This window comes from Ascaphus truei, chromosome 14, assembly GCF_040206685.1.
Source record: "Ascaphus truei isolate aAscTru1 chromosome 14, aAscTru1.hap1, whole genome shotgun sequence".
In the NCBI taxonomy this organism is placed as follows: Eukaryota; Metazoa; Chordata; class Amphibia; order Anura; family Ascaphidae; genus Ascaphus; species Ascaphus truei.
The window spans coordinates 23,809,603-23,837,412 of NC_134496.1; the positions used below are offsets into that span (position 1 = coordinate 23,809,603).

General features: G+C 42.1%; 1 protein-coding gene across 8 annotated transcripts in view; it reads right to left on the minus strand.

The window, feature by feature from the left end:
* The window catches only part of DOCK10 (dedicator of cytokinesis 10), a 238,988-nt gene that overhangs the window by 155,401 nt on the left and 55,777 nt on the right, over nt 1-27,810 (minus strand). For 3 of the 8 annotated variants that reach the window (XM_075570116.1, XM_075570119.1, XM_075570112.1), the window contains exon 1: nt 19,460-19,775. The exons of 1 other annotated variant lie outside the window; for it this stretch is intronic. In XM_075570116.1, coding sequence (XP_075426231.1) covers nt 19,460-19,621 — 162 coding nt within the window. In that variant the 5' untranslated portion in view covers nt 19,622-19,775. Of the gene's footprint in view, nt 1-19,459; nt 19,776-27,810 lie in introns of those variants that run through there. 4 more of the 8 variants (XM_075570121.1, XM_075570113.1, XM_075570115.1 and 1 more) reach the window with 2 other exon arrangements.

Consider the following 27,810-nt stretch of genomic DNA (forward strand, 5'->3'; position numbering starts at 1 on the left):
TCTTTTTCTTTCTTGGTCTGATAAAATCTTTTTTGTGGCGAATATAAATGCTGTAAACGTGTAGACTGCACAGGAAACCTGTTCCAATTCACTGTTTCCTGTTGACTAATTGACTGGAGCTTTATAAATAAAATGCAACGGATGATGGCTGACAGCGTATAGTACTGTAGAGCAGTCATTTTGATGTAACCTTATCATTGTAGTCAGTGTCATTGGCTACAGCAAAGAGACTTGTTAGAAAATATTCCCGCTAAAGGAATTGAAACCCCCCCCCCCCCCTCAAAAAAATCAGCGCTGAATATACAGAATATATTTCACTGGCTGTTAAAAGATCAACTTTGATTGTGAGCTCTTTGGGGCAGGGATTTCCCTTTCTCTCCCCACCTTCGAGACAAACCTGAACACTCACCTCTTAAATGAAGCATCACAATAGCCTGGACTCATGGCAACTGTCCCAGCGTCCCTCCTGCCAAGCCCTGCCATCTAATGCACTTATTCCCTCACCTGCTGTCTCTGTAACTTTCCCAACGTACCACTTAGAATGTAAGCTCTCCGGGGCAGAGATTTCCTTTCCTATTGTCTGACTTTGTTGCGCTTATTGTATTATAATTCCCTGTACTGTATTACCTTTGCAACCACTCAGTACAGCTGTGGGCGCAATATAAATAAAGATATATATGCATCAACAGCTAAATAAAATGGTCACATCTAAAAACGTATGCGAAAAAACCATCAGAGCTGTGGATAGAGGTGGCAGGAATGCACATGCCTGCTAAATAAATACGTAGGGGTTAATTCATTCATGGCGATCAGTGCACTATTGTCTTCAATGGGAGTTTCTGTGGGAAAGTGCCCCGAGCGGCACTATTGCAGTTTCATGAATAATCCCCTTAGTCCAAATATCTGACACACTGTATCTAGAAACAGCTGAATTCTTACATCATTCTTGGAGGGCTTGAAGCAGTCTCCCTTTATAATAGGAGATGTCGGATGCAGGAGGCTTCTGTCCCAACACACTCACTGATGATGCAAATACTATAGAATATGACTTTGCAAGGTAACAAACAGTATTAGACAGCCCACAAAACTCTGTATAAAGTGAAATAATAGGTGCAAAATGGGAACAAGGAGGACCCTGATTCCTCCCAAATAATCAATAAACCACAAATGTTCCCAGCACTCAAACGGAAAGAACAGATAGTAAATGGATCAGCCAAAAGTAAGTATTTAATGGTACACGAATGATACAAAAAATGGTCAAACAAGGACCAAAAAAGAAAGCACTGTGTGCTAGGGCAGGGACAGGGAAGAGGAAAAGGAAGAGGGAAAGAAAAGGGAAAACACGGGGAGTTAAAAGTCCAGGGCAAGAGGGGCAACGTCACGTTTCGGGGTATAGGAACCCCTTCTACAGGCCCATTCCCAGGTAGACCGTAGTCACCTGGTACTTCCCTAAACCCTGCAACAATGTCCCTGAGAGACAGTGACAAGCTATCACTGAATATCCCAACAGAATGAAGGTTGGCTGTGAGGCACAAGACTCAGACCAACTAACCCTAAGTGAGTAACAGGAAAACTGGATGATAAGGGTCTGAACCTAAAATGTATATATCAACACTATAAAGGCTATCTAGGTAGCAGTGGAGTTAGCTGGCAAAGCAGGGTGCTAAAGGGTTAATGCCCCACACTGGAGAGCTTTGAGTCCAGTAAATGCAGGAAATGTCCAATGGCAAAAAACAGGTCATGGCAGCAAACTCCTCCTTCTGCAGGCAGCCCGCAGTAACGATGCAAATACTATAGAATATGAGTTTGCAAGGGTTCTACTTATTGAGGTGCAGTTGTATTCCATGAAATTGGTTAGGACAGGGGGTTCTCAACTCCAGTCCTCAAGGGCCACCAACAGGTCAGGTGTGAAGGATATCCCTGCTTCAGCACAGGTGGCTCAATCAGTGGCTCCGTCAATTGAGCCACCTGTGCTGAAGCAGGGATATCTTGCAAACCTTTCCTGTTGGTGTCCCTTGCGGACTGGAGTTGTCCACCTCTACATTGTTAATATTGTGTTCTACGCAAAGTATAATTCCACCAATATCCTTCAAACATTTCTGGCTCCAAATATTTCATAGCCAGGAATCCTCAAGAAGAAATCTAATAAATAATGTAATATAATGTCACCTACATAGATCACAAATGATTTTTCCAGATACAAATATAACCCGCATTACTGCTCCCGTTGACGTGACACATTATGCCAAAGCTGCGGCGATGTTTACACATTTGACGTGGCTCCGTGGAAACAAATGGTACAGATACAGTGGCCATTCTTTTAAGAAACCACGGCGCAGTTTTCGTGTGCGCTGCTGTACTCCACGCGGTATGAACGCAGCCATTCGCACCAGGGACCCGCGCTTATCGCGATTGCTTTGTTTGAATTTCATGGGTTGTGTGCAATTAAATGCAATGAATGAATTGTAATGTGTACACTAAAATGCCATTCTATGCACTCGCTTCTTAAGGCGGGAAGGTTGGAAGATATCCCGCGCCATGACATGGGTATTCCGAGGTATACACCACGTGATTTGTTCAAATAATGGCTGCTGCGTCTGTAACATGTTAATGATATAACGGCTGCGTCTAAAACGCAGAAATTGTGCACCTGTAATGTGTCGGTGGCTGCAGTCATGTTGGGGTAATCTGTATTCAAGTCTAAATGCAGTTAAATCATGGGGTCTTAATCTGTAAACTCCGTTAGCGCTGTGCCGAGCGATCTGCCTGGAAAGCCCTATTGACTTGAATGGGGCTTGTCGTGTAGAACGCACGGTAGCAGAATACAGAATAAGCCCCATAGACAGACAAAAAACAGCAATATATGTCATTAAATGTGTATAACAAATGTTCTGAGCTTCATTTTCTGAAATTCTAAAGAATAACAGGGATCCACTTAGATCACTGACATATTCCTGCAGCTACACTTCAGAGCCTGCTGGTGCCTTGCTGAGATGTGCAGAACACAGTCTGCACATGTGCACTGATATTGCCAAGAACATGCCCACGTCATACCAGGGCCATGCTCCTACTCATTATCCTGCCACTGCCCTGTGCTTGAGGCTACAGAGGAACAGACACTTTCCTGAACCCATGTTCAAGTTTAAATAAATAAATACAAAAAATACAAAAGCTTGGCACCAGCCTACCAGTTGCCGAACCCCAGCCTGGATATCGACTACTCTGACATCTCCAACTTTGAACCCGGCTTGTCCATGGATTACCCTGCCTTCTCCAACCCTGAACCGGCTACGATTGACTACAAACTGCACAATCCAGAACCGGTTTCGTGGTCTAAGGTCGGTGTATTCACATCCCCACCTTAGGCCCGCGGTCCGGTCCCGGTTTGTGGCGAGCACATCCATTACAAAAATTAAATTGAAGGCTGATGCAGCGCGAAATCATTTCTGTGTGTTGCAAGGTTTTTTTGTTTGTTTTTTTTTTTTTTTACAAAGAACGGAACTAGTACATATCGCAATCACGAGTCATACATTTCATCACAGTGTGAAACGCCTGAGGAAGGCGAAAGAGAGGATGTTAGAGTTCCTAGAACGTCATACCGACGGCGGGAACAGCTAATCTGGCTACATCTGTACTATCTTATATCCTTTTCTAATTCATAATTACAGTAGGTCTTTCAGGTTTTAAAACAGCAAGACGTGAAATCTTATATGGTTTTAAAGAAAAAACAGTTCTGTAATATTAGATAATACTTCATTTTTAAAAATGATTATTCAACGCTTAAAGTAATTTTTAATGAGTTTAATATACTGAGCATCCTTTGAATTCTATAGCAGGTTGTATCAGACCCCCCAGCAGTGCAAGATTTTTGCAACACTTTCCTGTTTGTGATAATTTGTTGCCAATATTCCCAGCAGCTAAAAGCTGCAAACTGCAACAATAGATAATGTTACCATAGTAATGTAAGAATACATTGTAGCCCCTGAGTTACACTGACTGAAGAAGTCATTATGTTAGTAAGAGCATAAGGATTTTGACAGATTAATAAGAGAAAAACCAAACGATTGTCAGCTTAGGTAAGACTGTAAAATTATACATGGCCACGTACTTTACATATACAACACTTGCTTGATGCTTCTTTAATTGAAAAACACAGAAAACACCACCAATTAATCATCTTGCTAAAACCGATACAAAAACGTGAATGAAGCATAATTTCCATTTGAGTTCCACCTCTTGTATCATCCCAGCCACAGGTATAACAGTCATAATTACTCACGTCAACACTAGTTACCTCAAGTACAGTAATAACGCAGAAAATATTGTGTTGAAACTTGCGTTACCATTTATGGGAGACAAAGGCAACGCAAGGGGAGTATACAAACAGAAAAAAGAGGCACTCAAACATCAAATTCAAATGTGTCTCAATTTTTTTCCCATTGTTAATACTGATAAACACTAATTTTACAAAAATGTTTAAATAAATCCTGACAACTGGAATTCCTGTCCTCAACTAGCACTGCTATTTACAGACATTTTCTTATCAGTTGAAAACAAGAGCAATTATAATTAGTTCTATGATTTGTACATATGAAGATAATGTGTTCTCAGCGTTGAAATACTTACTCTATTTTTTGTCAAACTAAATAGACTAAGTCAACAGTGCTTCCCAAACCTCTCCTGGGGACCAGATCAGTTTGTATGGATTACCAAATTACTACAGTATATCTTGTTCATGTGCTAATTAAGCACATTCCCATGTGTACAAATACATTGGTTACTCCTGACCACTTTAGTTTCTCATAAGAAAGAAATGGACCATGACATCACAGGAATGCACCCTAATGACTCAGGAATGAACCCCAACATGAGAATTCTCTTTGATCTCATTGTACAAAACCCTTCCCAACCACCACTCTATATTCAGTTGCAGGTAGGCTAGAGTTTATAATGGCACACATGATGTAAGGGCTGGGAAAATGCCAACTGAAATCATTTTGTCACCCACCCTAAGTAATAGTCATCGATCCATCAATGGACAGGCCTTGGCTGCCTGTCACTTGAATACCACTAAGATGATTTGAATGCTACAGTATTACAACTTTCAAGAAAGAATTCAGATGTGATTTGCAACATATGCCATTACTGCAGAGAATGGTACCAGCCATACCATTGATTCCTACAGTATGTTCAATCTACAATATTCCCACTTAGGCCTTGTCCATGGTAAGCGCTTGCTCATGCTTGGCACTGAGCCCCTACAGCCGCAATTAGAGCGGCTTTAGTAGGGGCTCGCCTTAGCAGATTTTTAATTCACGTGCTTGCCGGAGCGCAGGGCCGGTCACGTGAGCGGTTCGCCCAATGAGGGCAAACCAGCTCCGTGATGTCACTGGCCCGCCCCCATCCCGCCCCGTCCTGCCCCCGTCCCGCCTCCTGACGGCACGCAGGGCAAGCAACCGCAAAGCCAGGGAAAGCACCCGCTTTCCCTGAGCCTCAGCGCGCCTCAGCACGCAATCGAAGAGCCTGGCCGAGGCCTTATGCAGCAATAGTGGCCAATGACATACATAACATTTGTAAGTGTGTTTAACTATATGTAGTCTAAACTGAAGCTAAGTTTAACATAAATTAAAGAAATCTGGGAATATCCTCATGTTGTTAATGCTGATTCTAGCATTGAGGGATTTCCAGTGTTTCTGATCTCAGATGCGCTATTAGAGAGGGTTGGGGTTCCTTACAATGCATCTGATCTCAGACGCGCTATTAGAGAGGGTTGGGGTTCCTTACAATGCATCTGATCTCAGACGCGCTATTAGAGAGGGTTGGAATTCCTTACAATACATCTGTTCTCAGAAGCGCTATTAGAGAGAGTTGTGGTTCCTTTCAATGCATCTGATCTCAGAAACGCTACAAGAGAGGGTCTGGGTTCCTTACAATGCATCTGATCTCAGACGCGCTATTAGAGAGGGTCGTGATTTCATACAATGCATCTGATCTCAGATGCGCTATTAGAGATGGTTGGGGTTCCTTACAATTCATCTGATCTCAGGCATGCTATTAGATAGGGTTGGGGTTCCTTACAATACATCTGTTCTCAGACACGCTATTAGAGAGGGTTGGGGTTCCTTACAATGCATCTGATCTCAGATGCGCTATTAGAGAGGGTCGTGATTTCTTACAATGCATCTGATGTCAGTCGCACTATTAGAGAGGGTTGAGGTCCCTTACAATGCATCTGATCTCAGACACACTATTAGAGAGGGTTGAGGTTCCTCAGAAATTCACAATATAATTATAGGGTTCCTTAACCAAATAAAAGGCTCTAAAACACTGGAAGAAAGGATCAGAAATTGTCAGTTTGTTGTTAACCTGACAAGAGAGTCATTGGGGACATCTTTTAGTTTCATTGTATAAAGATACTTTCCATCAGTTATGACTGCCTTGTTGAGATTTGAATCATCTTGTGATGTGGAGAATGATTAAGTATAACCCTATATGGGGAGGTAAATGGAGCACTTAAAATGGTACAGTATATATTACATTCTGTGTCTTTTGCTGTTACATATATTCTACTTTTGTGCATCGAAAACCCCACAAGATCTGAGCTGGCATATATCAGAAACCAGAAGTCTTTAACATTTCTCACCAGATATTACAGCACTTTGTGTTTGCCTACACAGTCATTTCTGCAGTATGACAATCAGGGTCTGAATGTTTAACCAAAATGATGTTCCCTGCCACTGTACTGTGAAATACGTCCTCATTACCAGTGTCAGTAGAAAAACAATGGAAGGCACAGATAGTCAACTCCAGTCCGCAGGAGCTCCCAATTGGTCAGTTGTTCTGGATATCCCTGCTTCAGCACAGTTGGCTCAATCAGTGGCTCAGTTGACTGAGCCACTGATTGAGCCATCTGTGCTGAAGCAGGGATATCCTGAAAACTTGATCTATTGGTGGCTCTTGAGAACTGAGTTGGCCACCCTTGATGTAAGGCCATTGCTAAAAATATGTTCATAAGGAAACAAGTGTCATTGAACAATACCTTTGGAATGCAATGAATATCTTACTAAAACCTGCGCTTTCCTTATATTTCAGACAGTTTTCTTTAGAGTACTACAGTAGGACACATGGGAGATCTCATTGGTTTGTACAAATATAGCATCATAAAAGTAATGTGAAGTATGGGCGGCAGATTCTCCCAGGCAGAACAGGGTTTAAACAAGGGTCCACAATCATGTTGCAGGCTGAATAAAGATATAATCCCATTATACTGATTGTCGTGCAAAGGGAACATCAGTCATGTCTAATGCATGAAACCATTGGTGAACTCAGTGTGGCATGGTGATACCCCAAACTAGAGCAGATGCAATGTACATATCTGCAGTAATCATAAAGACATTTTCTTACATAGCTCTGCCAGTCGCAGTTCACAATGTAATTTTGCTGAGGAGTGGGTGGCTTTCTCCTTGAAGACTTGAATTAGCAAATACACAACTTTTTAATATATCTTTTACAATGCATGTAACTGATGGTTTCATCATGTGCACAGTATCAACTAAATACTGTGAATATGAATATAAATAGTATCTAGTGCAAGGGTGGGTAACCCTAGTCCTCAAGGGCCACCAACAGGTCAGGTTTTAAGGCTATCCCTGCTTCAGTGGCTCAATCAGTGGTTCAGTCAAAGATTGCACCACCTGTGCTGAAGCAGGGATATCCCTAATACCTGGCCTGTTGGTGGCCCTTGATGACTGGGGTGGCTCACCCCTGGTGTAGTGGTTTATACAATACATTGACAATTAAAGTCCAAAGCACATCATGAGCAAGGAAAGAAATGTTAAAATCAACAGAAGAGTCAACGAAATACATTGACTGACGACACTCTTCAGTTGACTAATACTAAATCTAAGTTATTCTTGGCTAATGGGCTGTTCTGAACATTACTTGATGATTGTTGTGATATGCAATGGTTGCTGTGATTTGTCTGTATTCACATCCAATATTTGCACCAACAGAGGTATTACTTTTTGTGTTTACGGTTTGCTGAGATGTCATTGTTTCTCTGATACAATATATGAAACTTTGGCCTAGATTTACTAAACTATGATATACAGTAGATATCACTGTGCATTAATGGTCAAATAAAATACTTCTTTTATCACTATATTTACAAAGGTTTAAAGCTTAAATAAGACAGGGGAAGCTAATTTTAACACACAATAAGAGTGGGCTAAATTTAAAGCCTGGCTTAGAATTAGTATGCAAATGAGCATACATCACCTAATTACATAAGCAAGAGTGTTACATTTAATGACAGTATCCCAAATGTCCATGTCAAGTAAAAAATGAATGGGTAATTACCTAGTCATATGCTACTCACTAGACGCAGATACCTGGCAATTTATTGCCCAAAATATCGCCAGCTTTTATCACCAAGCCGGGCTGACTTAAAGCCGAACTTTACTATGTATATAATTGCCACAATAGACATAGGTAAGATGAAACTAGCCAACCTAGAATGGATGATAAAAAGACATACTGTATTAAGAATGTTAAATGTATTCATATATGAACCCCTTAGAAACCAATGCTGCCAGCTAGGCCTTGTCAACCCATAAATAGTTGGTCACTTGGAATACTTAACCTCTGCACAAATATTGTAGATGTTATGCTTTTTGTATTCTATTTATAGGATGCTTATGTTGCATATAAACCATTTGGATGCCTGAAGACATTCCTTTACAAGACATCAAAGGGGGTAAATCATTTTCTGTCATAATGTTTTGCTAAAAGACCTATTACATATTATTGACCCAATGGTAGGAAAGTGTGATATCTCAAACCCAACCCCCTCACCCCACCCCACCCCACACAATTGCACCACTACCACTGATTAACGCAAATGTCTATGACTTAATGCTCATTTGTATTGCATTATTTTACACGGAGCTGGCGCTTTTTTGGTGCATGCGCGAGATTCAATATCGCAACCCACGTAATTCTGAGTAAATACGGCGGAATTACAAACAAAACATCGCGGAAATCGAAATTTTCTAGAATGCTACTTTTAACGCAGTAATGCTACTTTTAGTAAATGTAGGCCATTGAATAATATTAAGATGCAGCAATATCAAGGGAACAAACAAATCACTAATTGATTGAAGGTCAATAGCAAAGCATTGTTATTTTAGCCTAATAAGACGTCATGTTTCCTGCAGGCATTCAGAGAGTTAGGAAAATTACACTTGGTTCTACTATATCCGCATATATTCTAAAGGTTCATATACTGTACAATATCACAATTGCTTTCTTCTCTTTATTTAGATGTGTAGAGTGTGATATCTGGGGAAAAAAAGAGCTTCTTTACAGTAACTTTGTTTCATTTTTACCAACGGAAGCAGCACACCCAGCGCTTTTAACTTGTGGTACAAATGTCTCTCACCATCATGATAACATTCTCAGTCAATCAACCTTTTCAGTGCCGGTGTCGCCCGGCACTCCCGTGCCATGTGATCACTCCTGGAGCGGTCACGTGACGAGGATGCCCCGCATACAGGAAACCAGCATGGAGGCGGCATAATACACGTGACATAATAGGAATAAGCGTTTCATACATAAACGTAGGCATTAGGAAAAGGAGTCCCTGTCCCGAAGAGCTTACAATCTAAGTGGTAAGTAGGGAAAACTTACGGAGACAGAAGGAGGAGGCTCTGAAAAGGGTCAAGGTCAGTGCATCTGAGATGTATAGTATCAGCCAGCCAGGAGCTACCCATATGATTCATTAAAGAGGTGTGCTTAAAGATGGGCTTAAAGTTGGAGAGCGAGGATGGGACCTTGATGGTCCTTTGGAAATGAACCTCGCTATATCCAGCTCCAATGATCCCCCGGTTCCCAGTAAACCTATGGTGAAGTTGCCATTTTTAAATCTCCCTCCAAGAGGGAAGGAAATGGCAGGCCAAAAGCAAACCGCCACGCCATTGGTTGTGACTTCCTATTGGTTGGCCATATAAATACATTTAAAAAACCAGGACGTAACACCAGTTAATTCACCTGTATATATCTTGGGAACCAAGAAATCGTGGGAGCCCTGGAGGACCACCCCCCCCCTACCCCCAGTTACCATAAAAAGGGGGATTAGTTAGTCTGATTGCTGCTTCAAATATTGTAGGTTAGCAAGCACAGAAAAGTAGACATTGAACATACATTATTGCTTTGTTAGGTGGGAGGGAAGAAGAACTGTAGATAAATGGTCCCAAGCATAAGAAACGACTTGAAAAACTATTCAAGAGATAAATTATATGTGATAAAGCTAATAATTAATACATAATTCAAACCTTCAAGTTTTTCATTCTTGGAAATGGTTCTTTATAGTCCAAATAAAAACTAATGACTCTGGACTAGCGATGTAAGGTTGGCCCAGTTTGGTTTGTGCATGTTGATTGTTTTTCTAAAATCTCACTGTACTTCCTGTTCAAACATTTGCAGTTTGGGTGAAAATCCCCAAACGTCTTGTGAAAACGGTAACATTTTGCGAAATTAGCTAAAATATTTACAACACTAGAGAGCAATTTTTCTGTAAGATATTAACAACCATTGGTGAACTTTGGCATTGTTGGGACATGTACAAAACTTTTGCCCATCGCTACCAGAGACAATAATTACTGTAAAATAGTCGATATCCATTGCATCTACCCTAACATTCTCTGACCTCTAAATCATTAAAGCGGCAATCTAAGGACTGCTTTATTTACATTTTAACGCAGCATCGCCGCAGGGGGGCTCAGGAGCTAAACCCCGTTAATTTTAGCTCAGGTGACTCACTTCTTCCGGAGATACTTACCTCTGTAGGGGAATGCCAGTAACCATTCCGCTCGGCTACCAGGGTTGACGTAATGGCGGGCAAATGGGAAGCCATGATGTCAGCATGTTCTGCTTCCTATTGGTCCACGTGAAGAGGGAGCTTTAAACTTTGCAGATATACTGTACTGTACACCCTTTGGAGGTAAGTATCTCAGGAAGCAGGGGGTCCCCGGGCAAAATTAATGGGGTTGAGCTCCGGAGATCCCGTTTCAAATCGTGTGTAAAATAAATAAATATATTTTAAAAAATAAATTAAAAAAAGAAACAGCTCAACTCTGTTATAGCGCGGTCCTCGGGGGCCACCCGATCCGACCGTGCTATAACTGGAGTTGTGCTAATTAAAAAAAAATGGCTGCCGCACGCCCAATCGGGAGGAGGGAGAAGGGGGAGGGGGGAGGTGGAGTGAGGCGCCGGCAGCCGTACATGGCCCCTAGCAGCCACTGTAGTTCTCCCAGCATTCTCCGCACTCCCCTCAGCAGCTCCGCACCAGCCAACCATCCTCCAGCCTCGCACCGATCCCCCCCACCTATTCCCCCCCCCAGCCTCGTGCCGATCCCCGCACGTCCCCCCCAGCCTCGCGCCGATCCCCGCACCGACCACCCAGCCTTGCGCTGATCCCCCAAGCCTTGCACCGTTCCTCCCCCCCCAGCAGCCCCCCCAGCAGCCCCACGATTCCCCCAAAGGTGGGCTGTGCCACCAAAGATGGGCTGTGACACCAAAGGTAGGGGGGGCTGTGTGTGTGGTGTGTGCTGTGTGTGCTGTGTGTGTGTGTGCAGTTTGCTCTGAGTGTGATTGTGTGCTGGTGCTGTGTGTGCAGTGAGTGTGTGCAGTGTGCTGTGAGTGTGTGCAGTGTATGCAGTGTGCAATGAGTGTATGCAGTGTGCTGTGAGTGTGTGCAGTGTGTGCTGGTGCAGTGAGTGTATGCAGTGTGCAGTGAGTGTATGCAGTGTACAAAAAAAACCTTTTGCAGTGTGCTCAAACCGCGTTATAAGTGGATCGCACTATAACGGGGCTGAGCTGTATATATATATATATCATACGAACCAATCCAAAGACCAGTAAAGAGACAGCAGACTGCACGGGGTTAATCCAAAGATATGTCTGTCTCTTTACTGGTCTTTGGATTGGTTCGTATGATATTTGCTCTTTATGGGACTAGCATCTGCTGTTTCAATATTTTCAACTACAGTGTGCTGACTGAATTTCTTGTGGTATATATATATATATATGTCTGTGTGTGTGTGCTTGGATTGCTCCTTTAATAGATAAACTATGGATTATTGTGACTGAAAATTTAACATACCCTTTCACCTTATTTTTAATTTAAAAAAAAGAAATGCTAATACTTATTAAAAAAAATAATAACTGTCACATTTCAGCAAATGCTGAGAAGAGTACGTTCTGAAAAGAGCACTTTTAAACCACATTTCACATTCTTTGATTTTTCAGGTGTCAATAATTCATACATCATCCTTCATTTGCATGAATACATTGTAAGCATGGCAGCTATTTCTCCTGCTCAAACAGTTCTCGCTCCACAGAAAGTACAAGCTTCCTCTAATCTAACTTGTGAAGGGTGAAAATATTCACGAAGCACAGCCAGATCTGCATAATCAGTTCTCGAAGTAATTGTATGATTAGTTTCCATCATTATTGTGTGCCTTACGACTTAACCGTGCTTAGTAGATGTGGCCTTAACTGCAAATCATGTTTCATGCATACTGCACTGTATATTTGTAGATCGAGTTAGGGATTGTTATGCTATTGATAATTGACATGAAAATGATGGGGAAATTGAGACAATAACTTAATAATAAACAGGCAAGGACTATCAAATACATCACTGTATTGACAAGTTATAGTTGGATTATGACAGACAACAATCAGTTAATTAATTGAAAAACAGATACATCCTGGAGAAATAATGGCAGATAAAAGCTATTTTCCCATCTAAACTGTGTTTATCCCAAGCATTCATGAACTGTATTTTCCCCTGCCAATGCTACTGGTAGTTTGTTCAATGTCCCGGCTCCTACTAGTATTAAAGAGTATCACTCTTGTTTAATCAACATAGCAGATTGAAGGATGGAAGTGTTTCAGCTTGTTGCTCCCCGATATTGGAATTCACCTTCCTGAGAGGCCTGGCTTACATACTTTTACATAGTTTTCATTTAGGAAATGCATTAGGTTGTATCTGTATGTCAATACATATTTTTGCATTGGGGAATAATAAGATCTTTGTGAATGTCTGCTTTTTGTTATATATTTTGTAGAGACACTGCCCACCAATTTAATATAAAGCACAATAATATAATGGAAACAAAAACATGAGAATAGAGTAAAAATGGTACAAAATGTGAACATATGGCCACAAGGCAAAACAATAAAACAATAATAGATATAGACAGAGTTACAACATACCCTTAGGGTGTGGACCAGCATAATGTTATTATTATTCTTTAAACTATTGCTGGATGATCTTTTTCCATTCTATTTTTTCGTTGGTCAAATTATGTAGAGATGAATATGCCCCACTTTCCATATACTCTGGATCATAATATCCGTATTACATCTCAAACAGCATAGAAGTAGAGATGTGTGACACTTTTGTACAAGTTTGCGAAACGTGAGATTATTGGACATTTGCCCGACTCACATTCGCCAGATTTGTCTGGGGTGGAGTGTATTCCAAAATGCAGAGGCGAGAAACTCATCCTCCTACCTCCTTCTGTATAACACTGACACAATGTCATGGACTTAACTCAACTTCCATCAGAAACACTAAGCTGTCTCATGAACATCAATTGTACCTCATACAGTATGTCCCATTATTTAATGAAATATAATAGAGTGGTGCTATATACATTAAACAACTATTAGTGCTTATAATTCAGGGCTGGCCTTAGGTCAAAGTGAGCAAAGAGGTTGCCTTGGGCTCCGCTCCTTCGGGGAGCCCCGCGCTGCCTCCTCTCCCTCCTCCTGTTGGGGCCGGGATCCAAATTCCACCCGACAGGAAAGGGGAGAGCTGGGGAGTCTCCGAACTGGCACAGGACCGCACCACTGCACAGGCCAAGGTGGGGAGGGGGAGTTGGGAGGTGTGTGTAGCTGGGCGCAGAGAGGCGTGGGTAGTTGGGGCAGGTGTGTGTAGCTGGGGGCGGGGAGGCGTGGGTAGTTGGGGGAGGGGGAGATGTGTGTAGTTGAAGATGGGGGAGAGGGGAGTTGTGTGTAGCTGGAGGAGGGGGAGATGTGTGTCGCTGGGGGTGGGGAGGCATGGGTATTTGGGGGAGGAGTGTGTAGCTGGAGATGGGGGAGGGGGAAATGTGTGTAGCTAGTAGAGCGGCTTTCTGAAGCATCTGTTGTCATGGCGATGTGCTGTGCTGCCATGACTATGCAACATCGTTACTGTATGCTTTGACACCCTTACATTGCAGGAGGATGGGCCCCGCTACCTTTATGCCGCCTTGGGCCCCGCCATAGGTAAGACCAGCCCTACAGTAATTAACTATAGGCAGCGCACTCAATGCTACTACTGCTATTTTATTAGTGCTCACAATCAGTGCCAGTTGGGAGAGTGAAGCCAGACTCCGTTCTGGTCTATTTGGACTCTTCATCACGAAGGGAACTTATACCTAAGAGACAGGAGTTGACAGAGGAACCTACAAGGTGTAACTTCACCCACAGAGGCGTGACGTCAGTCCGGAGCGCCTCCAGTGGAGCAGAGATGCCGCGGCAACAACACACGACGGGTCGGAGCATAAGTATCACTCATACAATGCTTTAATTGTTTGGAATCTTGTGAGGTTTCAATCGTGATGTCCATGTTATATTAAATTTTACTTGCGTTATTACACGAAGATCGGGCGCTTTTTTCTTCTATATATATATATATATATATATATATAAATATATATATATATAATGTTAACCATAATGGTGCAGAGACGCTATTGAAACAGGAGGAGAAGACGTCTCTAGAGTCTGAAGCAGGGAATCTCTACCAGAGCCGATCCCCTGTACCAACTGCACTGAAAAATTACTTTAACTCTGTGTGCCTTTGCTAATAAATAATTCTATTCTAAGCTCTTCCAAATAGGGATTCAGCACATGCATAATATTATGCACTGGCTAAAAGAACAACATACAAATACATTACTGTTATAAAAACAATTGCCCCACCTCATCGATACCTTCCGACTTTCTTAGTGTCGTCCTATGATCATCAATATGGCAAAAGACAAAAAGCCTCAGTCCTACATCCAATATGACAAATTGTATAGTTAAATACTTCTGTTTTCCCCATACCGGGGCCTGTAACTCAGGGAGCAGGGGGTCCCTGGACCTTAAATTAATGCGGTTCCGCTCCGCTGCTACTTCTGTGTTATTAAAATAAAATAAAAGCCACACGATCACCTGTTAGAGGCGCGCAGGGAGAGTGAGTGATACAGTCTCACTCCTACTGCGCGTCTCTTACAGACTGGTGCAGCCCGGTAGGATTCACACAGTGGGAGTCCCATTCAGAAGCAGGGACCCCTGCTGTGTTAATCCGATGGGCCATTACTGTCACGGTAGCTTTTGACAAGATATAATGAACACCAAATATCTGGGTTGAACTGAACGAGGCTTAGATATAATAAAATATTATTTATTCCTTAAATAAGGTGAACACATCAATATAGTACAATTAACAGACAAGAAGGTAACACTTACTTAGGGTTGGGGGATGGAGAAGTATCCGCTAGCAATTCTCCAGCAGTCCAGTGACATTCAAGATGGTATCAGAAGCACAACTCCAGCACAACTAAAAACTGTAGGGTTGACACAGTTTATATACCTGTGCAACCCTATGCTTAACATTGAACACAGCCTATTGGTGAACAATTATCTGTATCCACTCTCTAATGTGGTGACACAGACTAACAGACTAACCCATGCCCTCAGGTAACAATTAGACTGACAGAGTTTGTTGATTGACTAATACTTAATCCCTAGACATTGGGTAACAATCAAGGCAGTTACTTTTTGATTGCCGTGCTTAGGCTACTCAGCCGTCTGCCCTTCATGACCTATTAGCCTAGCAAATGGCGTCTGCATTTTCAGAACAGATCCAAAATAAAATACATATACACTTTAATATCTACACATATTAATAAGTTCAATTCTGGTGGGCTCAGTGGGTCGACCTTTGCCAGTTTTTAATGCCTACAGTGACTCCACATATTGGCCAAATATGAACTCTCTGCGACCTCCAGAACTGGAGATACAGAAATGCACTTTAAAACATTAAAATACATGCTTATAATGAAACATGGGAACAGGGGAACATACATTCTCAAGGTATAACAAGGTGCAAACCTCATCCCTGGACCGCAGTCCAGTTAACCCCTTGTCTCTCTGGTGAGGTCAGGGGATGGCCATATGGGGTGCAACCCCTTTAATACCGGGCCACCCCCTTTCTCCCTCTACAATTACCAACTGCTAGGTGGCGTGCCACGGACGGTAAAGTCATTGCACATGGGTGAACAGCCATGCCCGCAGCAAGCGACCGACTGACCATAGTGCTGCATCGTGAGGGTAATTAGTTAAATTCTTTGTCCAAAGTATTTTAATCTAACAAACCATGCCAATGTATCCCCTCCTCTGCAAGTCCTAATGCTGCTGCACCCACAAGAAGCTCTCCTAACCGCTCTAATGGAGAGAGAGATGTCTTAATAGACTGGTCATTCACAGATACATAACAAGATCTGCCATTTAAAAAATGGGCTGAGCAACTTAAAATCAGGGAGGAGGGGTCACAAACCTCCAAACAATTTTACCGATTGGGTGTTGGTAAATTTCATCTAAACATCATGTTACCGTGCTACCCTATAATGAGCTCACTAACCCACCGCCAAACACATCTCATAGCTTTTATAGGGTACTGGGAGTGTTTACAGCACAACACACAAAATCTCCTGCATTACAGCTTGAAGAACTCAAACTCCACTTTACTTCCAACCTGTTGTTGGCTCCATAAATGTTTTGGCAAATATTGGTGTGCAAATCTTCAGCGTAATTCTTCTAGTACAAAAGATAAATCACAGATCTCCTTTCCCAAAAACAGTGGGTACAAAGGAATTGATTCCAATCTCTTCTCTTTGATAAATATACATGTATGGTGGTGTTGTTTGCACAAGATGTGCCCTAGTTTTACAGCCAGGAGACATTAGCAAATAACCCCATGTTTAAGAAAGCAGAACAGATGCAGAGTAAGGGGCAAAGTTCCATTCTGTATAAACTACACTTATTCATTTTATATGTTAACTTAAAAAAAAAAAACCTTGAGCTAAAGAGTGGAAGAATAATTAGCCACAGCGGTGACACCTTAATAAGACTGTAGCCGCCTAGTTAATCAGATACTTCCCTCTGCAAGCCCATCCCTCCCTAATTGCATGTGTCATCCAGATGTTGCAGATGTCGGTGTGCCAATACCGTGGCGTACAGTATGCAATGCTCTGACTATATTAACTCCATGCTGCATGTCAGTGATATGGCAATTTCTCTGTTTAGCATCTTCAGCAAGAATCTTCTTTATCATTACTGAATATCTCTTTGGCAAATAGGATCACGTCAGCTCAGAGGCGGTGGTTTAGTTGATATAGAGAAGATGATGGAACGATTGATAGAAAACATCATATTCCCATCAAGTAACTCCTCCCTTACTGCTCGGGTTGCAGTCCCATGTAAATAGCACTGCTGACGCTGCATGTGAAGCAGAAGACAAGCAAAGCTTCTTGATAAATTAATCTCAAGAAATACATTTTTTTTAAACTTCTCTTTTACTAAGATTTTGCTATTGAAAGCACCCGGTAATAGAGTACAACACTCTGGGGGATATGTATCGACGTAAAGAACGTGCAAATAGAAGTTTGTTTTGACGCATTGCTCCACTATGACGCAAATTGTTAGCCCAAAAACATTTACGCCTCCTCAGACCTGGCGGACGTTTCTGATGCAAATACAAGTTACAAAAGTGACGCGGAGAGACACAGAGCTTGCTACTGTACATCTCATCCATGCGTTATGTAACTCTGCCCTGACTGCTCCCATTATCCCTCCCCAAAACGCAACGGGAAGCAAATTGTGCAAAACGTGGAGCAGAGATGTGTCCATTGAGGCAAAGAGACGCAAGATGGCAATGACTCAATTTGCGTTAATCTTGCTATGATACATCACCCCTGACATATGGTATATTACCATACATGTATGTTACATGTACTGTATGGTAATGAGAGCTGAAACAGCACTCAGAGGGAGCAAAATAAAAACAAATAGATAAAGTCAAGTTAACTGCATCTGACTGCACTGTTGTCTTCCACCTATTATGGAATTACCTCACCGTCATAACTGCACTGTAAATAGGCTACAAAATCCCCAAGTGTACAATTGGTCATTCGGAGAGAATTGATATACCACAAAACCTGATTTTTGCACGCATCCCGGGAGAGATATTTAATGAACAAGACGTTGGAGAATTGTGAAATACAGGGAATCCATTCTTTAATCAGTAGAACACGATGCTTGAAATCTGGCCAGGCATGCATTTGTATACATAGAAAAATCGGATGACGCCAAATGGTACGTATCCCATCCTACTTTAAAGACCTTCAGAATTATAAAAACATTTATACTGTAGGCAGTAGAAGCAACAAGAGGCTTCTGGCTGTAAAACAAGTCTGAAAACCCACACTGGTTGCAGACTAAACTGAAAATAGTGCTCTGTTCTGAACTATTTGAAGATGTCCTACTGTACCTCAACTGGGCCTGAATTGGGGGCTCCAAAGACCAAAGTTGTATTGTGAAGTTGCCTATTTAGTTTGTCTACCATTAGAAGATAAGCAGAAGGTTTTAAATGGATTGTTTGATAGTCTAATGAATATGTGGGACAGAACCATCCTGTGGACAATATATTCTATGTCCTTTTCTCCATATTAACTCTTTCTTCAACAGCGGTAACTGCTGAATAGCTATAGTAATGTAAATGCACCATCCATGTATTTTATTACATTCAAAACGATTTGCATTGGTGTCACTGTTGCTTTAAAAGACCCTATGGTTAACATACTGTAATGCACTTTATATAATGTCTAACTTCTAAATGGAAGATACATTGGAACAATCCCAGGAAAACACAGACAATGAAATGATGCAATTTTCATGTTTCCCTTTCACAAATGACATAATTATTATATATATCATTAAAAAAAAAGCATTAGCAGTGACCTTAATTGTTGCAAAAATGATAGAATTCATTTAAATCCAGAACATTAGGTGAATATCTGCAGCATAAGAATATGTAACCCCCCAAATATATTACCACTAAATCAGACCACCCACAAACACAATGTTTTCATATCACTGTAAGAGTAACACAGAAAATAAGGACATGCTTTGCTGTTATGTAAGGTATCAATGGCATTCACTTGGACTTAAAAGATAATATTCCATTTATAGAGCCTCCAATAACCCGATTATGCCAGCGTACGTGCTAATATTCATAAACGACTCAACATCTGTATGAAATAATCCCATCGCCGCCGTCACACTGTGCAAAGTCATACTCTACCATTATGATCAGAGTTCTCGGTCTGCTCATTTCATTCTCATCATCCTGTAGCACAATTTCATGTGACAAATCCTCTCGTCGTCTCGTGCAAATATGGGGACAGCTCCTCTGTACCACAGAACGAAAGGCTTGGAGCAGAACAATGCTGGCAGCACAGCCCATATCTGCATCCTGAAGCCTACGAAATAACTTCTATGTTGATGCTGTGTTTGTAAAACAGTGGTTCCTTGTCCCTGAAAGCTGCCTACACTGCAGCTGCAGTCAGCCAGCGCTCCAATCAGTTCCTGCTGCCCAGATCATCTGATCAGAACTAAATAGCTTGGATGCAGCTATAGGGAAAGACTCCATCCCCTGTAACTGAACACTCGCAGAGACATTAGTGCGTAGAGCCGGCTCCAAATAATTCCGGATTCAACAGAGAAGCCATTGGTTTCCTGTTTTTATATTTCCACAGAACACAAAGCGCTGCCTTTCCATAGCACCTCTATTAAAATCAGCTGTTCAAATCCTGCATATGGTTGTTGGAGCGATAAAAAGGCACAGGAAAGTTTCATTGTGTGCGAAACATTTAGGGGCAGCAGAAATCACATTCAATCTGGTGTAGATGTAGCAAATAAATATAATCATACAGGAAAGAGATATCTTTTACCATTAAACTGTTCTCATCTTTAATCCTTCCCTAGCAATAACACTGCATTTATAACCAAATTAGCCCCACTCGTATTTATTTTTAGCAAAGGGTTTATGCAGCACAAGTCCTTTTTTCTCACTTTAAAAGACTATTTGAAAGATAGGGATGCCATGGCGTACTTTAAAGCAGGGGCGCCATAGCATATAGTCTATTACATAAACGTCATGATACATTATCAGATGCATCTCTTGGTGTGTTTATGATTGTGTATATATATATATATATATATATATATATATATATATATATAGCAGATCCAGTACAACCAGCCTCACACTGATGAGACCCAAAAGATTGAAACAGCTGTCTGTGAGTGGTTTTACTGGCTTTGCATCTAATCCCATGCTGATCTTAAAAGCTGTGTGAACAGTGAGCATTAGCTTATAAGGGGTTCCATGTAAAATGGATTTCAGGCAAAAGGTGACAGTGTGCTCATTTGCATGTCATTTCCCAGAATCCCTTGCCGCAGTGGAAGCACTGTATGCTAGTTGACAATGGTGAAAGGCAGGGTTGCAGACCACCAAAAAAGCTACTCGCCACCTAGCTCCGCTCCCACTTAAAAATTTAATAAATTCCTAATAAGAACTAATAACATTTGTTTTTGACATAACAGTTTATTTATTGTATTACATTTATACTTTACAACAATTAGTCCTTGTTACATAGTTACACAGTAGATGAGGTTGGAAAAAGACATACGTCCATCAAGTTCAACCTATGCCAAATTTTCACGACAGATACTTTATCCTATATCCCTACTTACAGTATATTAATCCAGAGGAAGGCAAACAAAAAACCCCAGTGACATATCATCCAATGATATCTTATAAAGACAAAATAAATTCCTTCCTGATTCCAAGAATTGGCAATCAGATTACTCCCTGGATCAACATCCTTCCCATGTTTACTATTTGGTATATCCCTGAATACCTTTCCTTTTTAAAAATATGTCCAACCTTTTTTTTTGGAAGATATCTGTTGGATAATATATAGCTTTCTTCTACGCAGCACAGTATATAAAAACGGCACAGAGGCTCTCTGCTGCACAGAGCTTAGATAGAGGTAGAACAAAAGTTCAAAGACCAGTGCTGCACAGTGAGACCTAGATTCAGGGAGAAAATTCTTCAAAAGCTCACAAAAATGAAGACATTGATATATTACTGCACAGACAGAAAAATATTTGAATCATGAACAAAGTTCTTCCAGAATGAAAATATGCGTGTGATCCAGTCCAATCGTGTCGCCTACGATCGGCTGCAAATGTGCAAGGGCAATGAGAGAGGGACAGCAGTACTCCTGGTAGGACAGAACAGGGCGTTAGAGCAGTGGTTTTCCACCTTTTTTGGGTTGGGGAACCACAGAATTCGATTTTGAAATTCTGGGGAACCCCAACTCTCGCCCCCCTTCTCTCTCCACCCCCGCCTGCCACCTCCATATCTCTCCCCCACACTCTCTGCCTTATGCTCTCTCCGCCCCCTCAGACACACACTCTTCCACTTACACACACACCCATTTACACACACACACAAACACTTCCACTTCCACACACAAACACACACACACACACACACACTCTCCCACTTACACACATACGCACATGTCTGTGAGAGCCCTGTCTCCCTCCTGTCAACGCCCGCCCAATCCTCTCAGCGCTCTCCCGCCCCATCATCTCTCCCTCCTGCCGACCGGAGCAGACAGGAAGAGGAAGTACAGCTTGGCGGCTGCCAGGTCACTGCTATGTGGGGATATCGCCGCGCCGCTGGGCTTGGACAGCATGGGAGAGTTGTCCCGGCTCTCCCCCCCTGGCAGCCGCGAACCCCTGAGGTGCAACCCCGGTTGAAAACACACTGAGGCTGGAGGCAGTCAGCCGCACCATCCTCCACCCCCAAGGAGAGGCCTTACCTCCCATACACACAGGACCGCCGACAGATTTTATGGGGCAAAGGACTAGAGTTTAAACCGGGACCAACCCACGTGTTGGCGGCTTTGCGAGCCCCCACAGTTCACACCCTCGTGAGCCACCACCTCTATTTTCCCCTCTCCACGTGTATTTCTCTTACTCTCCCCCACCCCCCCACCTCCTTCTTCCACCCCCTCTCTCCGCGATCACTTAATTATCCCCCTTTCATTCAATCCCGATCCCTCAATCTCCCCCACAATAATTACCCCCACACACACAGAATGCAACACACACAAAATGCAACACACACACATAAAATGCTACACACACACTCTTGTACCTCACATCACCTCCCCTCCCTTGTACCTCACATCACCTCCCCCCCCTTGTACCTCACATCACCTCCCCCCCTTGTACCTCACATCACCTCCCCCCCTTGTACCTCACATCACATCCATCCTTGTACCTTACCCCCCCTTGTACCTCACCCTTGTACCTCCCCCCCACATGTACCTCACATCACCTCCTCCGCTGCACATCGTGCGCGCGCATTATGTGCAGTTCTTACAAGCCGCTGAACTTCCGACAACTGCCCCGGGATGGATGTTGGGAGGGAGAAGGGAAGGAGGAAGACGACAACGACATCATGACATTGTGATGTCATGTCGCGTCCCGTTGTCATGGCAATGCGGCGTCATTTGACGCAGCGCTGCCATTTTGACGGGAGCTGAAGGGGGAAACACATCACAAGAATGCCGGCAGATGCTGCACACGCCGATGCACCAGCTGCCGGTAAGAGACTCGCCTGAGGGCCAAATGCACATGCCCGCGGAGAGCAGGTGAGTGCATTTGTCGATATACTGTATATATATCACAACAAAAAAAGAAATATATTAGCGCCAACCTATCACTATATAAAATCTCTATAGAGTAAAAATATAAATAAAAGTGAAATGGAAAATGTTATTACAAATAAAAGTAAAAAAACCTATGCTAAGCACAGTGGATGTAGTAAAAAAAATAAAAATAATGAACCAATAAAATACATAATAAAATATCAAAAAAGAAAATGTCCAGATAAATATATGTAAAAGATATACAAATCCCAAAATGTTCCAATTGCTATCCAAAAGAGTCTCTGCAGCCCGAATGAAGGGAACACCACTTCCTTAGGATATCTACAAAAACACAGAAAAACAGGCGCACTCATAGCGTAAAATTGTATAACAATAAATTTATGGAGTAAGGGATAAAAATGCACACTCACAAACAAAGCTGAAAAAAATGCGTTTTTGAGTACAACTCAGCCCGTTCAGATGCAGGAACCCAAGGAGGAGGACTTCGGTGTGATGTCCGCGGTGTGTCTTGCCACAATAGCCCCTCTAGGTCCTGGCAGGGACCGAAAGCCACGAGGGACGCCGCCTTCCCCTCTCTCCGGTGCTACACAGAGCATACACTGAATAGAGTCTCGCGTGAACTCGATGATGTCAGCGAGGTTTCAGCCAGGGAGAGTTCACAGTGTAAACAGGAACTCAAATGTCTGAATGGCTGGTAGCAAAATGCTAGCAAAGCAGCAGGAGTGCAATAATGTAGATGAGTGCAAATAAAATATACAAACTGGACAGTAGGCTCCACAGCAATCTCTACGCGTTTCGTCTCAAGCGAGACGATTTGAGTTCCTGTTTACACTGTGAACTCTCCCTGGCTGAAACCTCGCTGACATCATCGAGTTCACGCGAGACTCTATTCAGTGTATGCTCTGTGTAGCACCGGAGAGAGGGGAAGGCGGCGTCCCTCGTGGCTTTCGGTCCCTGCCAGGACCTAGAGGGGCTATTGTGGGAAGACACACCGCGGACATCACACCGAAGTCCTCCTCCTTGGGTTCCTGCGTCTGAACGGGCTGAGTTGTACTCAAAAACGCATTTTTTTCAGCTTTGTTTGTGAGTGTGCATTTTTATCCCTTACTCCATAAATTTATTGTTATACAATTTTACGCTATGAGTGCGCCTGTTTTTTCTGTGTTTTTGTAGATATATATATATATATATATATATATATATATATATATATATACATACAGTATATATATATATTTATATAGTTGTATGACACGTAACTTTATGTAATGAAATAGTCCTATACTCAGTAAAATCATATTTGGGTACCACTTTAGAGCGGCCCTTTTTGCTTGTAGGATATTCCCAGAATAACTCAATGATAATCATGGTCTGGATGTGAGTGACAGCAGGCTTTGGTGTGAGCTAATTATCGTAACGTTATTTCCACGCTCTAACATTAACGGAGGTTTGTGGATGTGCCTTATTAGGTTAACGGCTCATTAGCCTACGATTTGCATATGAGTAAGCCAGACGTCAAAAGTTAGCGATTGGAAATGTCCCTGGTTAACGCCTTATGAGTTAAATGGGGGTAACATTCCGATAAAAGATATAATGGACCAATTGACCATTGTTCAACGACTGAGCCACCTGTTCTAAAGAAGGGATATCCTTAAAACCTGACCTGTTGCCGGCCCTTGAGGACTGGAGTTGGCCACTCCTGCAAGAGAGGTTTCTAGACCTGTATTAACCCCACTTACTACTTGCTTTAGCCTCAGATAATAACATTTGTTTTTGGTTGTCAAAAACTAACAAAGTGATAAAACTGAATGTGGTAACGAAATGGGCATTTTCAGACTTGTTCTTTCAAATATAGCCTTAGCCTGCATACTATTTTCCTTTGACTATAAACCTGATTATGGACAAGTTGCATTACCACTTCCCATACTAAAGAGTAGAGTAATTAAAAAAAAAAAAAAAATTGTGAATCAGGTATAATCTGCTTTTGTTTTGTGAAAATAAGCAAAAATTACAAACTTTGCCGCCCCCAAAAATGGCAAACTTTAGGCAATACAAATGTCACATGACCCTAATTTAAGGTTACTAAATTCTCACAAAAGCTGGTGAAAATCTGATAGTAATTTACGAAAATGCCATTATCTTTTTGTGAAAACAAATTGCAAAAGCATTTCACGAAGCAATTTTGAAGAAATTGGCACATGTGATGTGTACAGTGTACTAAATAGTGAAGTTTCAGAATCCCCTCTATGTAGAACTGAAGTAAGTCCACTGCCTTCAACAGTAGCCAAAGATCAAAAGGGGAATCATTGTGGTGCAGTTGACCAGTAAAGATTCTTTTGGCAGATTTTGAAAGGAAAGGTTCTTAAAAGATGAGCAGCCAGAATGTTTGTACTGGATTCCTACCAGGCAAAAAAAGGAAAGTGTTTGAACTAACCAAATCCCACATTAAATACTGTCTAAAGAGTGTATTTAATCATACAAAGGTGTTCAGTGTCTTTTAAGCAAGACCAATGTCACACAATGTTGGAGCAGGCAAAGACAACTGACTGTGTTGAGATAAAGTGACTTGCCCAAGGTCAAAAGGAGCTGACACCGGAAATTGAACCAAGGTCCCCAGATTCAAACTCAGTGTCATTGTTTACAAAGCCAGTCTTTACTCACTGGCACACTCCTCCCTATGAAATATACATATAATTTATAACAAGTTTTATTTTATTATTTAAAGAAAACAAATGAATTAGTACAGAGCAATGTCCCATTTATGTAAATGTATTGCACTGATTCTCGCTGTTCTTGTTAGTGGAATAGTTATTGTACAGTAAGGTTGAGTCGTATTGGGCAAGGCATTACATCTCACTACTACTGATAGGAAAAAAATTGGTCAAAGTTGGGCCGGGAACTCTTGGCCAAATGTATCTATTTTTCCCAACCCGCAAAAGTTCCTGAGAAACTTTTGGTATTCAAAGACCCCACAAAAGCATAACAATTATGCCAAAAAGTCGATATTTTGCTGCAATGTTAAGCAAATTTTCACTTGGTCAAATTTTCACATAATCAAATTACCAATAAATATGAAGAGGCGACTTTTTTCCAACTCAAAGTCACAGCAAGTCGCAGTTGCGAAGAAATTGCATTTTTCCAGAGGATTCAAACTTCATCTCTGCTCTTTATACCGTAAGTTCAAACTACAGTATTGTTACTAAACTCTTTTCCGTGTCTCTAATATTCAGTGCAAGCTACGTGTTCTGTATTTTAGATTTTTCAAACATAGCATAAAATAGAAAATATTTTGTCAATTTTTCATTTATCATTATTATGAGCTGCCTTTTGTAAAGCAGCAATCTGTGATATTTTTAATTTTGATTGTTATATATATATATATATATATATATATATATATATATATATATATATATACATACATATATATATATTATATATACATACATATATATATATACACACACTATAATTCTAAGTTGGATTCCATTTGTTTGTTTGTTTGTATGTCCGAAGCATCAAAATCTCATAAACGGCACCACGTAGCACAACACAATGTTCACTCGACATTCTGCTCTGGATGTGTAGGTCAACGCAACTATTTTGAGCTTCCAATGTGACTCACCTCCCAAATTATGGACATTCTAAGTTTCCCTCGGCTGTCCAGCAAATCTGTTACAGCAGGAGTAGGGGGCGGGGGGGGGGGGGCTACTAAGCGAGGAGGCGTCTCCTTGCCTGGATCGGGGTTGTGTGGGTGACCCTGTGTGTGTGTGAAGTGAGATCTGCGGGGGAGATGTGCCAGCTAGCGGGGGGAGATGTGCCAGCTAGCGGGGGGAGATGTACCAAAAGGGGGATGGGGCCGTGAAAATGTGCCACCAGCGACTGAAGATGTGCTTGCAGCGAGGGGACATGCCACAGCAGCGCGGGGAGATGTTCCGCCAGCGGGGGGCAGGGAGGGGGCGGGACATGTTCCGGCAGCGGGGGGAGACGCACACACAAACAGACACACACATATACGCACACAAATCTCACCCCGCACAACATCGAGCAACAGGGGGGGGGGCGGGTAGATGTTCCGGCAGCGGGGGGTTGAGAGGGCGGGGACATGTATTCAATATTACATTCCCCGGACAAAGCCAGGCACACTGGATTGAAGCAGCCGATCTCCGGAGCTGAACCCCATTATTTTCAGCTCCGGGACCCCCTGCTTCTGGAGATACTTACTTCCATAAGGGGTGTCGGTAGCTGCTCCGCTCAACCAGCATGGTTCATATTATGGCTTTGTTTCAAAGCTCCCACGCACTGCAGACCAATAGGAAGTCATGAAATCATCCGGTTTATTTTCCTACTGCTTTAAACCCCAGCTAGTTCAGACGGAGCTGATATTAATGGGTTCAGCTCCGGACACCCCCTGCTTCAAATCGGTGTTAAAAAAATAATAAAAATGGGATGAAATGCTCCTTTAAATGTAATGCTCTCTCTCATGTTCTGTGAAATTACTTTGAATTGTAGGCTTGTTCTACACCCACACATGGTTTTCTACTACAGCTACAGAACAATACATTTTTACAATTACATAGGCGGCTTACATGTACTGTACGTGACTTGGGAAATCTCCCTCTGAGGTCCTGCGTGCAAGACTAACCTATTAAGAGTAAGCTTGCGGCTCTTTGATGCTTTAGTGATTGGAGTTACTGTACAGGGAAGTTAAAGGCACTTAGGGGGTTATGCTCTAAAGTGCGTTGATGCCGATTAGGTACTAAAGCATGGAAACTCCCAAAGACTTGAATGTATAACCCCTGATGTGGTTAACAGCCAACAGCCAGTCTCACGGCTCACTAGACATTCAGAAAGCAGCAGCATAAATGCTTAGAAAGCACACGCTGAATCTGGAAGCATGTTA